General features: G+C 39.5%; 1 protein-coding gene across 1 annotated transcript in view; it reads right to left on the bottom strand.

Annotated features, from left to right (window-relative positions):
- The window catches only part of CFAP47 (cilia and flagella associated protein 47), a 562,540-nt gene that overhangs the window by 525,098 nt on the left and 24,910 nt on the right, over positions 1–12,532 (bottom strand). Inside the window, exons 7-8 of the mRNA XM_040468820.1 lie at positions 11,680–11,807; positions 9,043–9,278 (exon numbers count right to left, since the gene is read on the bottom strand). Coding sequence (XP_040324754.1) covers positions 9,043–9,278; positions 11,680–11,807 — 364 coding nt within the window. The remainder of the gene's footprint in view (positions 1–9,042; positions 9,279–11,679; positions 11,808–12,532) is intronic.

Here is a 12,532-nt window from a genome sequence, read left to right as displayed (position 1 = left end):
CAATCCTAAAATTCATATGGAACCACAAAAGGCCCCGAATAGCCAAAGTAATTTTGAAGAAGAAGACCAAAGCAGGAGGCATCACAATCCCAGACTTTAGCCTCTACTACAAAGCTGTCATCATCAAGACTGCATGGTATTGGCACAAAAACAGACACATAGACCAATGGAATAGAATAGAAACCCCAGAACTAGACCCATAAACGTATGGCCAACTCATCTTTGATAAAGCAGGAAAGAATATCCAATGGAAAAAAGACAGTCTCTTTAACAAATGGTGCTGGGAGAACTGGACAGCAACATGCAGAAGATTGAAACTAGACCACTTTCTCACACCATTCACAAAAACAAACTCAAAATGGAAAAAGGACCTGAATGGGAGACAGGAAACCATCAAAACCCTAGAGGAGAAAGCAGGTAAAGACCTCTCTGACCTCAGCCGCAGCAATGTCTTACTTGACACATCCCCAAAGGAAAGGGAATTCAAAGCAAAAATGAACTACTGGGACCTCAGGAAGATAAAAAGCTTCTGCACTGCAAAGGAAACAACCAACAAAACTAAAAGGCAACCAACGGAATGGGAAAAGATATTTGCCAATGACATATCTGACAAAGGGCTAGTCTCCAAAATCTATAAAGAGCTCACCAAACTCCACACCCGAAAAACAAATAATCCAGTGAAGAAATGGGCAGAAAACATGAATAGACACTTCTCTAAAGAAGACATCCGGATGGCCAACAGGCACATGAAAAGATGCTCAACGTCGTTCCTCATCAGGGAAATACAAATCAAAACCACACTCAGGTATCACCTCACGCCAGTCAGAGTGGCCAAAATGAACAAATCAGGAGACTATAGATGCTGGAGAGGATGTGGAGAAACGGGAACCCTCTTGCACTGTTGGTGGGAATGCAAATTGGTGCAGCCGCTCTGGAAAACAGTGTGGAGGTTCCTCAGAAAATTAAAAATAGACCTACCCTATGACCCAGTAGTAGCACTGCTAGGAATTTACCCAAGGGATACAGGAGTGCTGATGCATAGGGGCACTTGTACCCCAATGTTTAGAGCAGCACTCTCAACAATAGCCAAATTATGGAAAGAGCCTAAATGTCCATCAACTGATGAATGGATAAAGAAATTGTGGTTTATATACACAATGGAGTACTACATGGCAATGAGAAAGAACGAAATCTGGCCCTTTGTAGCAACGTGGATGGAACTGGAGAGTGTGATGCTAAGTGAAGTAAGCCATACAGAGAAAGACAGATACCGTATGGTTTCACTCTTATGTGGATCCTGAGAAACTTAACAGAAACCCATGGGGGAGGGGAAGGAAAAAAAAAAAGAAGTTAGAGTGGAAGAGAGCCAAAGCATAAGAAACTCTTCAAAACTGAGAACAAACTGAGGGTTGATGGCGGGGTGGGAGGGAGGGGAAGGTGGGTGATGGGTATTGAGGCGGGCACCTTTTGGGATGAGCACTGGGTGTTGTATGGAAATCAATTTGACAATAAACTTCACATATTGAAAAAAACAAAAAACAAAAAAAATTAATAAATCATGAGGATATAATGTACAGCATGGTGAGTATAGTTAATACTGTATCACATATTTGAAAGTTGCTACAAGAGTAAATCTCAAGAGTTCTTATCACAAGAAAAAAAATTATGTTACAATATATGGTGATGGATGATAGACTTATTATGGTGATCATTTTATAATATATACAAATGTCATTACGTTGTACACCTGAAACTAAGATTATATATCAATTATATCTCAATTAAAAAAATTTTAGAAAAGGCATGAAAACATCTCACAAAATAGAAACTATCAATAAAGTATATAAATTATTAAAAACAACAAATAAAGGGAAGGAAATATGGGAAACTCACAAATATCTAGAAGTTAAACAATACACCCCTAAGTAACCAATGGGTCGAAGACATCTCAGGGGAATTTAGAGAATACCTTGATTCTGAGATACCTGGACAACTATATGTAAAAGAACAAATCTGGACCCCTAAATAAACCTATATACAACTCAAAATGGATAACACATTTAATGCATAAGCTAAATTTGTTAGAGGAAAACACAGGAACAAATCTTAATGACCTTGGATACTGTATAACTACCAAGATAGGATACTCAAAGCACAAATGGCAAAAAGAAAAACAAAGATAAATTGGACTTAATCAAGCTTCAAAACTTTTGTACTTCAAAGACAAAAAAGGAAAGTGAGAAAACAACCCATAGAAAGGGAGAAAATATTTGCAATTTACGTATCTGACAAAGGGCTTGTATCCAGAATACATAAAGAAGTTTTGCAATTCAACAACAAAAGGATAAATATTCCAATTAAAAATGGATAAAGAATATTGTGTTAGTTTCCTATTGTTACAATAACAAATTACAAACAACTCTGTGGGCTAAAACTGCTCAACTTATCTTCTACTTCTACAGGTCAGAAGTCTAACACAAATCTCCATGGGCCAAAACTAAGATTTCAGCAGGACAGTGTTCATTTCTGAAGGCTCTAGTGGAAAATCTATTTCTTTATCTTTTCCTACCTTCTAGATAGAGGCCATCACATTCCCTGGCTCATCACCAGGGAATTCCATTGTCAAAGCCAGCAATGGACATGCAAATATTTTTCACATCATATCACTGACACTTTTAATGCCTCCTATTTCCACTTTTCAGTACCCCTGTAACTATACTGGGTCCACACAAACAATCCAAGATAACCTCCCCATTTTAGAGTTAACTGATTATCAACATTACTTCCAATTAAAACCTAAATCCTCCTTTTGCCATGGAACACCACATATTCACAAATCCTACAGATTAGGATAGGGACATTTTTAGGTGGACATTATTCTGACTATCAGAGACGTGAATAAACATTTCTGTAAAGAAGATATACAAATGCAAAATAAGCATATGAAAAAATTTTCATCATTAGTCACTGGAGAAATGTAAATGAAAACTGAAATAATCCACTTGGGCCCATCAGGATGGATATAACCAATAAGAAGGATATTAACAAGTATGGGCAAAGGTGTGGACGTATTAGAACATTAGAATACATATTCTTTACTGGTAAGAGTTGTGAAATGGTGCAATTTCTTTGGAAAATAGTATGATAGTTTCTCAAAAAGTTAAACAGAGTTATCATGGTTCAACAATTTCACTCACTAGTATATACTGAAGAGCACTGAAAACCTGTCCATATGAATTTCTAGATTTTTTTTCTATTTCTTTAAAGAATGCAGTTGGGATTTGGACAAGTTTTATAATAAACTTGTAGATCACTTTGGGTAGTATAGATGTTTAAAATATTAATTCTCCTAAACCATGGAGATGGTTCTTCTCCACCTGTGATGTTCTTTTCTGTATCTGTGTCTTAATTCCCTTCAACAAATTTTCATAATTTTCAGTGTGTAACTCTTTCAGCTCTCTGGTTAAATTTACTCCTAGCATTTTATTCTTTTTGCTCCTAATGTAAACATGAAAGGTTCTGAATAGCTAATGCAATTTTGAACAAAACAAACAAAGCTGGACATATCACACTTCCTGATTTCAAACTACATTACAAAGGTACAGTTATCAAAACAGTATGGTATTGGCATGAAAAAAGACATATAAACATATGAACAGAATAGAGAGCCCACAAATAAATCCATGCATTTAGAGTCAACCAGACTACAACAAAACTGCCAAGAACACACAGCAGAAAAAAGACAGTCTCCTTAATACACAGTGCTGGAAAAACTGGATATCCACATGCAGAAGAATAATGGATTATTATTCAACCTTTAAAAAGACAGAAACCCTGGGGCACTAGGTGGCTTAGTCAGTTAAGCATCCGACTTCAGCTCAGATCATGATCTCATGGTTCAATGGGTTCAAGCCCCTCATCAGGCTCCATGCTGACAGCTCAGAGCCTGGAGCCTGCTACAAGTTCTGTGTCTCCCTGGCTCCCTCTGTCTCTCCCCCGCTTGCACTCTCTCTCTGTCTCTCTCTCAAAAATAAATAAATGTTAAAAATTTTTAATTAATTAATAAATAAATAAAAAGAAGGAAATCCTGACATTTGTGAAAACACGGATGAACTTAGAGAACATTATATTAAGTGAAATAACCCAGACACAGAAAGACAAATACTGCCTGATCTCACTTATCTGCGGAATCTAAAATAGTTAAACTGATAGAAGCAGAGTACAAGGTGGTTACCAGGGGTGGGAGGGAACAGGAAATAAGAAGATGTTGGCCAAAGGGTACAAAGTCTTAGTTCTGCAAAATAAGCAAGTTCTGGAGATGGTGACTATAGTTAACAATACTGTATTGTATACTTGAAATCCACTAAAAGGGTAGATCTAAGTGTCCTCACCATAGAAAAGAATTCATAACAATATGAGATGACTAATATGTTAATTAGCTTGATTGTGGTGACTGTTTCTCATTGTATACATATATCAAACATCCAGTTGTATACTTTAAACATATACAATTCCTATTTGTCACTTATAACTCAATAAAACTACCGACAAAAATGGTGAGCATAAAATTGGGGAAGGGTAGGCAAACATAAAATGCGTATTTACTGCCACATCCCTTCAGAACACTTCAATCTACACTAAAACTTTTAAATGTTTCCTTTGGTTTAATTACATACTTTGTTTCTATAGTAAAAAAACAATATACACATACACAGGAAAATCTGTCCATACAAAAACTTGTACACACGCACAAAAAAACAAACATGTACATGAATGTATATAGCAGCATTATTTCTACAGCCACAAGGTGGAAACAATTCATATGCCCATAAACTGAGGAATACGTAAAGAAAAGGTAGTATTTATCCATACAATGGAATATAATTTGGCCAATAAAAGGAATGAGGTACTGATACATACTTCAAGAGTGATGCAACTTGAAAATATAATGCTGAATCAAAGAAACCAAGCACAAAGTCCTTATATTGTATGATTATATTTACATACAATGTCAAAAACAGGGAAATTGATAGACCTAGAAAACAGATTCACGGTTGCCACGGGCTGAGGAATGAGAAGAAGTTAGTGCTATTGGATACAGGGTTTCTTCTTGGGGTAACGAGAATGTAGTACAATTAGTGCTAATGGTTGCATAACTCTGGAATTATACTAAATACCACGGAACTGTACATTTTAAATGTGTGAATTTTATGGTATGTGAATTATATTTTAATAAGCTACTATTTTAAAAAGAATAATCTTGGGGCGCCCAGGTGACTCAGTGTGTTAAGTGTCCAACTCGGTTTCAGCTCAGGTCATGATCTCGTGATTCATAAAACCAAGCCCCACGTCAGACTGAACTGACAGTGTGGAGCCTGTTTGGGATTCTCTCTCCCTCTCTGTCTGCCCCTTCCACACTCATGCATTCTCTCTCTGTCTCTCTCTCTCTCTCTCAAAATAAATAAACTTTTAAAAATAAAATATGGGGCACCTGGGTGGCTCAGTCGGCTAAGCACCCAACTTCATCTCAGGTCATGATCTCGCAGTTCATCAGTTTGAGCCCCATGTCAGGCTCTGTGCTGACAGCTCAGAGCCTGAAGCCTGATTCAGATTCTGTGTCTCCATCTTTCTCTGCCCCTCGCCTGCTCACACTCTGTCTTCTCTCAGTCTCTCAAAATTGAATAAACGTTAAAAATTTTTTTTAAATAAATAAAATAAAATAAGGGCACCTGGGTGGCTCACTTGATTAACCGTCTGACTTTGACTCAGGTCATGATCTCAAGGTTCATGAGTTCAAGCCCCACATTGGGCTCTCTGCTGTCAGCGTGGAGTCCACTTGAGATCCTCTGTTCCTCCCCTGCCGCCCCTCCTCAGCTCATTTTCTCTCTCTCTCAAAATAAATAAGTAAACTTTAAAATAAATACATAAAATAAGAATAATCTTATCACATATCTAAATAATTAAAGGCTATTTGACCCGTCTATGGAAGTCACAATTGTCCAGCAGCGCCCCCACCCTCCACATTTCTTACATTCACTTTTTATTAATTTGAAACTCATGAGTGCTTGAGAAAGCCAAAAACATATAAGTTTAAAAATTATATTAGGAACTTAGCTATCAGACACATTTTAAAAGATGTACATGTCGCTGGAGAAAATAAGCTGAGTTGGTAGATTTAAGAGACTTGAACTAAAGAAAGTCTAGGAAGCAGTTAAAAAGCAAACATTCTGCATAATGTGGTTAACATCGGTTGTTATTCTATAAAGACTGATTAAATCTATCCAAATTTGGGGGGATGGAAGTGAGTCATTCTAATGAAGCAGGAAGAGTTATAAATATGAGCTGCATGCATTTAAACATGTATACAATAGTTCCTGATTGCAACTGAGAGAAAGCTTCCATCAATAACTTTATGAGCCATATCACAATGCAGTGGAGAAAAGATGGTGACAGAAAAACCCGAACTGAAACTGAAAGCATTCATGCTTGCTACTGTTTAGAGCAAGGCTCCACTTTTTCTGTCAATGGCCAGACAGTAAATATTTTAGGTTTTATGGGCCATACAACTGTAAAAATTAATAAAGGGAAACCTCACTAAAATGGAGTTGGGAGGCCAGAAGGAGGAGCTCTCACGCCCTGACACTAGACTTCAATTACAGGAAGAATCATGGACAGGAAAGAATCATCAGTTACAGGTCCCAACAGGAAAAGATGTACATTGCGTTTCCTATGAGAAATCAACTACCCCAGCAACTCAGCCAAGAGCAAACCGTCATCACTCTGAACTCCTACTTTTCTCCAATGGACTCTCCTTCAAAATAACCACTCCCAACTTCCTCCTTCTCCATAAAATCCTCTCTTTGTCGGGCTAGCCTACGGGTTTGACCGTAGCTTGTTTGTCTAGAATTACAATTCTCTGCTATTCCCAAATAAACCCAGACATTTTTAAAGTCAACACAGTTCTCTCATACCTATTCAACCTTGCCTTTGAAGTGTGAAAGCAGACAGAGACAACAGACAATAAGAGCAGCTATGTTCCCATAATAGTTTACTTAAAAATACAGGCAGCAGGCCAGATTTTGGCCTGTGGACCATAGTCAGTCAACTGTGGATTAGAGGATAAGGGCAAGAGTTATCTCAGTAGTGAGAAAGACAGAACCTGACCTGGTACTCACTGGTATTCCTCAGAGTTCAACTTGTGGGCTCCACACCAGCAGGAAAAGTCCTAGTCAATTAAGTATCATCAGTTTCCAGTTTGAAAATTCTACTCAACCTTCAAGGTCAGGCTCATGTTACTATCATAGAAAGACCTTGCTACCTGGCTGGAAGTAAAAACACTGTCCTCTGAGTTTCTAGATCACCTTATTACAGACTTCTTGCAACACATTTTGCATTCTTTTTCTTTCTTAATGTTTACTTATTTATTTTGAGAGGGAGAATACAAGCAGGGAGGGGTGGAGAGAGAGGAAGAGGGAGGGAGAATCCCAAACAGGCTCCGCAGTGTCCACGCATAGCCCAACATGGGGCTGGATCCCACAAACTGTGAGATCATGACCTGAGCCAAATCAAGAGTTGGACACTTAACCGACGGAGCTACCCAGGCGCCACACATTTTGCATTCTTCTTAAACCATAACTGTTTTTATTTATGTCTTATACTTCCTTAGAACATTAAAAAAAAATCCTCAGTAGGAGGAGCATTGGAGTAAAGGAGACAGCATCCTTTAATGCGGGACCATGAACCAGCTGCCCTCCACCAAGGCAGGGGGCACCACCACCTGTGTCAGAGCGGGGCTGCCACCACTACCACATGGCCTCTAAGGTTGGCACGTGGCCAGCAGGGATTCAGGAGGAGAGGAAGCAAGTCTACAGCAGATGCAGCCACAGCCACAAGGAGCTGAGCTGTGCATCCTGCATCCTAGTCTGGCCCCACTACACTAAGAGCAGTGCCCATGCAAAACCCACCTCATGACGCCGCGCAAGGGGATGGTGGGGCTGTGGTGGCTAGATATGCCGGCTGTGGGCCTGCATGAGTCACTCCAGGAGTATATGCATCTGTGCAGAGACCCAAGCCCTGCGCTGGGACCTGCGCTCAGACACCTCCTACCCACCTGATGCTGGCGATGACAAACCTGAGGCGAGCCTGCCCTGACACCGGCCACCCTTCACCGTGCCTCAGGCACATAATGCCCACGACTGGTAGCTACAGGGCGCCTTTCACATCAGCCTCGGAAAAGTTGGGAGGACGAGGGGCATGCACTCATGCAAAAGGCTCAGAAACCCACCCCTCAGCAAGCAGTCAGACTACAGTGGCTGGTTTCCCCCATACCACCTCACCTCACAGGAGAGCAAGGCCTGGATCCCACATAGCCAAATCTGCCAATCCCCTCTCTTCTGCCTTGGGTTAACTGTAGCGTGGGCTCTTGTGGCAATGGACTTTCACTTGTCCCCCACGTGTGCATCCCAGCTTGGCCAACCTTCAGTGTAGGGGTGAGGCCCAAAGCATCTTGCAGTCTCTCAGCATCTCTGGGATTGGGACAAGTGGCTGGGTCCTACCTCCTTTTCGCTTTTTTCTGCTCTCAGCAGTTACTGGCCCAGGAGCATCCCACCTCTGGTGTCTGGTGTCCACTGTCCTAGACAAAGGCTTCAGGACCTGTGCCCACACCCACCCAAGGCAGGAGGCCAAGGCTTCATGCTGGATATTTCAGTTTTGGGGCCTGCCTCCTGGGGTATAGATAAATAAATATGCCCTCAGTGCCAAAAAATAAAATAAAATAAAAAAGTCCTTAGAGGCAATAACCATGTTTTGTACTGCTTTACATTCCCTACAGTGTCAAATTCTTTTCCTGGCACGTGAAAGACATTTAACAAATAATTATGGATACTGCATAAGTGCCAACACAGAAGTATTCATAACTAGGCCACAGAAGAGATACAATTTGTAATCTTGATGGAACAAAATGAAGTTTTTAATCCTCTACATGTCTTTTTAGCAAATATTAAAATATTCAAAGCATGTGAAAGCATAGAATAATTCTCTTACCTGGATACATCCTTCATCAATCTTGCCCCTTTCAGGATCAATTTTAAAATGTGCAGTTTTTTTAAAGCGGTACGTCACGGAAAGTGACTTGGATCGATTTTGCATAATACACACAATCTCTGAACGTTCACCCATAAAACAAGGTGCAAAATTAAGGAAATTTCCAGGATCAAAGTGTAGAACAACAGGAAGTCCTGAGCCCGTCAGTGCTAATTCCACTTTCCGAAATCGATCACCTATAAAAACAATAGCTTTTTAACATAAAAAGTGTTGGGAATCCAGAATATATTTGCTCAGTCCAAATAGTGTCATCTGAAAGACCTGATGAGACATGGGTAGCTCATTCAATCTTCCATTCAACAAAATTACTGAGTGCCTTCTGTATGCCAGGTACTGCTCTAAACCGTGGGGCTACAGCAGTGAATAAAATAGACACCGTTCTTGGCTCTCATGGACTTTATATTCTAGTGAGGCAACACTGACAATAACATTTCAGAAAGGAAAAGTGATATGGAGAAAGGTAATGTAGGGTGAAGGGGAGCACAACTTGGCACCCAAAAATATGCCTCTTTGGCATAAGGATTATTTTAAGCTGACTATTTTTAATAGCAGACACACGAAAAGCTCTGAAAACTACGGGGAAGAAACTCTTATCAAAGAAGGCAGACACTTAAATCTGCCTAACAACCATACCCAGCCTTACTGTGATTTATCTGAAAACTTTTATAACTGGCTCCCACACCCCAACATCCTATGTCTTTAGCTGTAGATGATATTTAAAGTGATGGCTTGGGCATTTGGGGGGAGTTACTCGGTTTTCCTGGGTCTCTCCCATGTATACCAGATATATACATGTTATTAAATTTCTGTTACTGCTTTTTTGGTTTTTTTCCCCTCTTACTCTGTCTTTTATTAAGGAAGGTCTCAACCAAGAACCCATAGGTAGAGGGAAAATTATTTATCCTCTCCTACAAGGGTAAAACAGAGCACAATGTCTTGTGCTGCTCTTTTACATGGTAAAGTCCAAAAGGGCCTCTCTGATAGGGAGACATGTGAGCAAAAATATAAAGGAACTTAGGACAAAATTCATATTGCAAAATCATATTGCAAAAATCAGGAAAAGCATATTGCAGACAACAGAAGAGCACATACAAAGACTCTAAGGTAGGAATTTGCTTGGCACGTTGCAAAAACCCTAAGAAACTATGTGTGGATGGGTAAGAGTAGTAGAAGGGTGAGAAATGGACAGATTTAACATAGGGTTTTGAGGGAAGAGTTAACAAAATTTGCTGATGAACTGGATATAGAATAGGAAAGTGAACACGCGATAAATGGTTTTGGGCCTGAGCGACTGAAGTGATAAAATGGTCATCTCTTGAGACAAGGAAAGACTGTAGGAGGGACAGGTTATGGGGAAACCAGGAGGGTTTTTCTGGACATGTTAGGTTTGAGATGCCTAGTAGATAACCAAGTGGAAACGTCTGCTAGGTCACTTAACGTATTTACAAGTTTAGAGTAAAGATGAAGGAGGAAGTCTTGGAGGTGTGAGTGGAGAAGGGAAGGTGTGTGATACTGATCTCATATTGTGGGACCCACTAGAGGCTAGTGATTACAGATTAAAAAGTGAAACCTCATGGCATGGTTTTGTGTTTTGCGCCAGCACAATTAGCTTCCCCGGTACTGACCCAGGGTAGGCTAAGAGTTGAATTTAATCAGGTTAGAGGTTTGCCACTCAGTCACTATGAGATATGGGCCAAGAAACTTAAGTGTACAGGGAAAAAGACGAGTAAATTAATGGACAAGGGAATATAATCTGGGCAATAACATAAACACGGAGTTTTGAAGGCACTAGAGAGAAGGTAGGAACTATACATTGTGGGCTCTAATTGGATGAAAGAACAGGTTTGTGGGGAGAGCACTGTAGCTAGAATCCAAAAGAAGAGTGTGTATTTCTTCAATGATGCTCTTACTAGCCAATCCCAGACTCTAAATTACCGTTAATGCAAACCTAGCATCTCCATCTCCAGCCATTCAAAACCAGATTAACTTGCAAGACTCAAACAAGTCTTCTGTCTATGACAGGCAGAGTTCAAGTCACAAACCATGACACAAGTAGGAGCAGACACGCAACTTCTGTGCTAGGAAAACAGTTGAACCTTGCTCAATGATATCACTCATCCTGACACACAAATCTTCTGGACTCATCTTTCTAGATTCAATCCCTCACCTGTCTCTATCTTTATTTTCTCTTTGATCTGTCTGGCTAAGCTGAACTCCCAAGTCTTGTTCCATTTTTCCTCACTAGAGCCCATCTAATATTGCCTAAGAATATAAAAAGGACAACGCATCTTGACACATAGCCTGCAAGGCATTTGCACTCTAGATATCATGTTTATCTAAATGTCATTTAAAAATAATAAAGTCATCTAAATTCTAACTTGGAAAATTTTTATGGAAATGATTCTGAGGTTGACTTCTTTCTTAACATGTCACAAAAGACATTAAGATCCCTTGAATGTTTGCATTTTTGTTCTATTCAGTAATATTTTTATTAAATTGCCTCTACAAATATTATGTAAAAACTTTTAAACAATTTAAACTGTACATATTTGATGCTTATGTTCATTTTGTACTTACTTTTGATGGTTTTATTGTTATCATCTCTCAGAAATCCATCTTTACTTCCCATAGACTCAAATCTCAAAAAAAGAGCATAGTCTTGCCTATGTGAAGGATCGTAATTCTTTTTACCATCAATAATTAGCCTGTAAAAAATTACAATCAATTTTTTTTTAATTTTTCTAATGTTTATTTATTTTTGAGAGAGAAAGAGAAACAGAGTGCGAGCATGGGAGGGGCAGAGAGAGAGGGATATGCAGAATCTGAAGCAGGCTCCAGGCTCTGAGCTGTCAGCACAGAGCCTGATGCGGGGCTTGAACTCACAAACTGTGAGATCATGACCTGAGCTGAAGTTGGACACTTAACTGACTGAGCCACCCAGGCGCCCCTACAATCAATTATTTTTAAAGCAAAGATAATACACTCTATTACCTCTCATAAGGGATCAATACAATCCTTAAATCTATGCAAACAGATGAAAAATCAGTAAAGAAAATCTAATTGTGATCCATTTTCCAAAATTACTGCCCAGGATATAGAGACCCGCCAAAAGAAGGCCACAAAAATGGAAAGATTCCGAAAATCAGTTCATGACAACATTTGCAAGTCAAAAGTAACTTAAATACACTAAGTTGTCAGGGTCCAGCTGCAATGCCACTTTTCTATGTAAAGGATTTTCTTTCCAGGCCGAGTTCATTGCTAATTAAGAACTCTGTTCAATTCTCTACAATAGTCCTTCTTACCCCTGGGTGTAACCGCAAACCTCTGTTCCTTATCTGTCTCCTCCTGTGGCCTAAGCACATATTGCTAGCCACACTGTCCACATTCTTAGAGGAGAACAAGATTTGTAACAGTCAAATCTCATCAGAGG

The sequence above is a fragment of the Herpailurus yagouaroundi genome, unplaced genomic scaffold (assembly GCF_014898765.1).
Source record: "Herpailurus yagouaroundi ecotype Mexico unplaced genomic scaffold, PumYag 67793, whole genome shotgun sequence".
Lineage (NCBI taxonomy): Eukaryota > Metazoa > Chordata > Mammalia > Carnivora > Felidae > Herpailurus > Herpailurus yagouaroundi.
The sequence above is the reverse complement of the archived record's forward strand: the minus strand, read 5'-3'. Positions and strand labels throughout refer to the sequence as shown.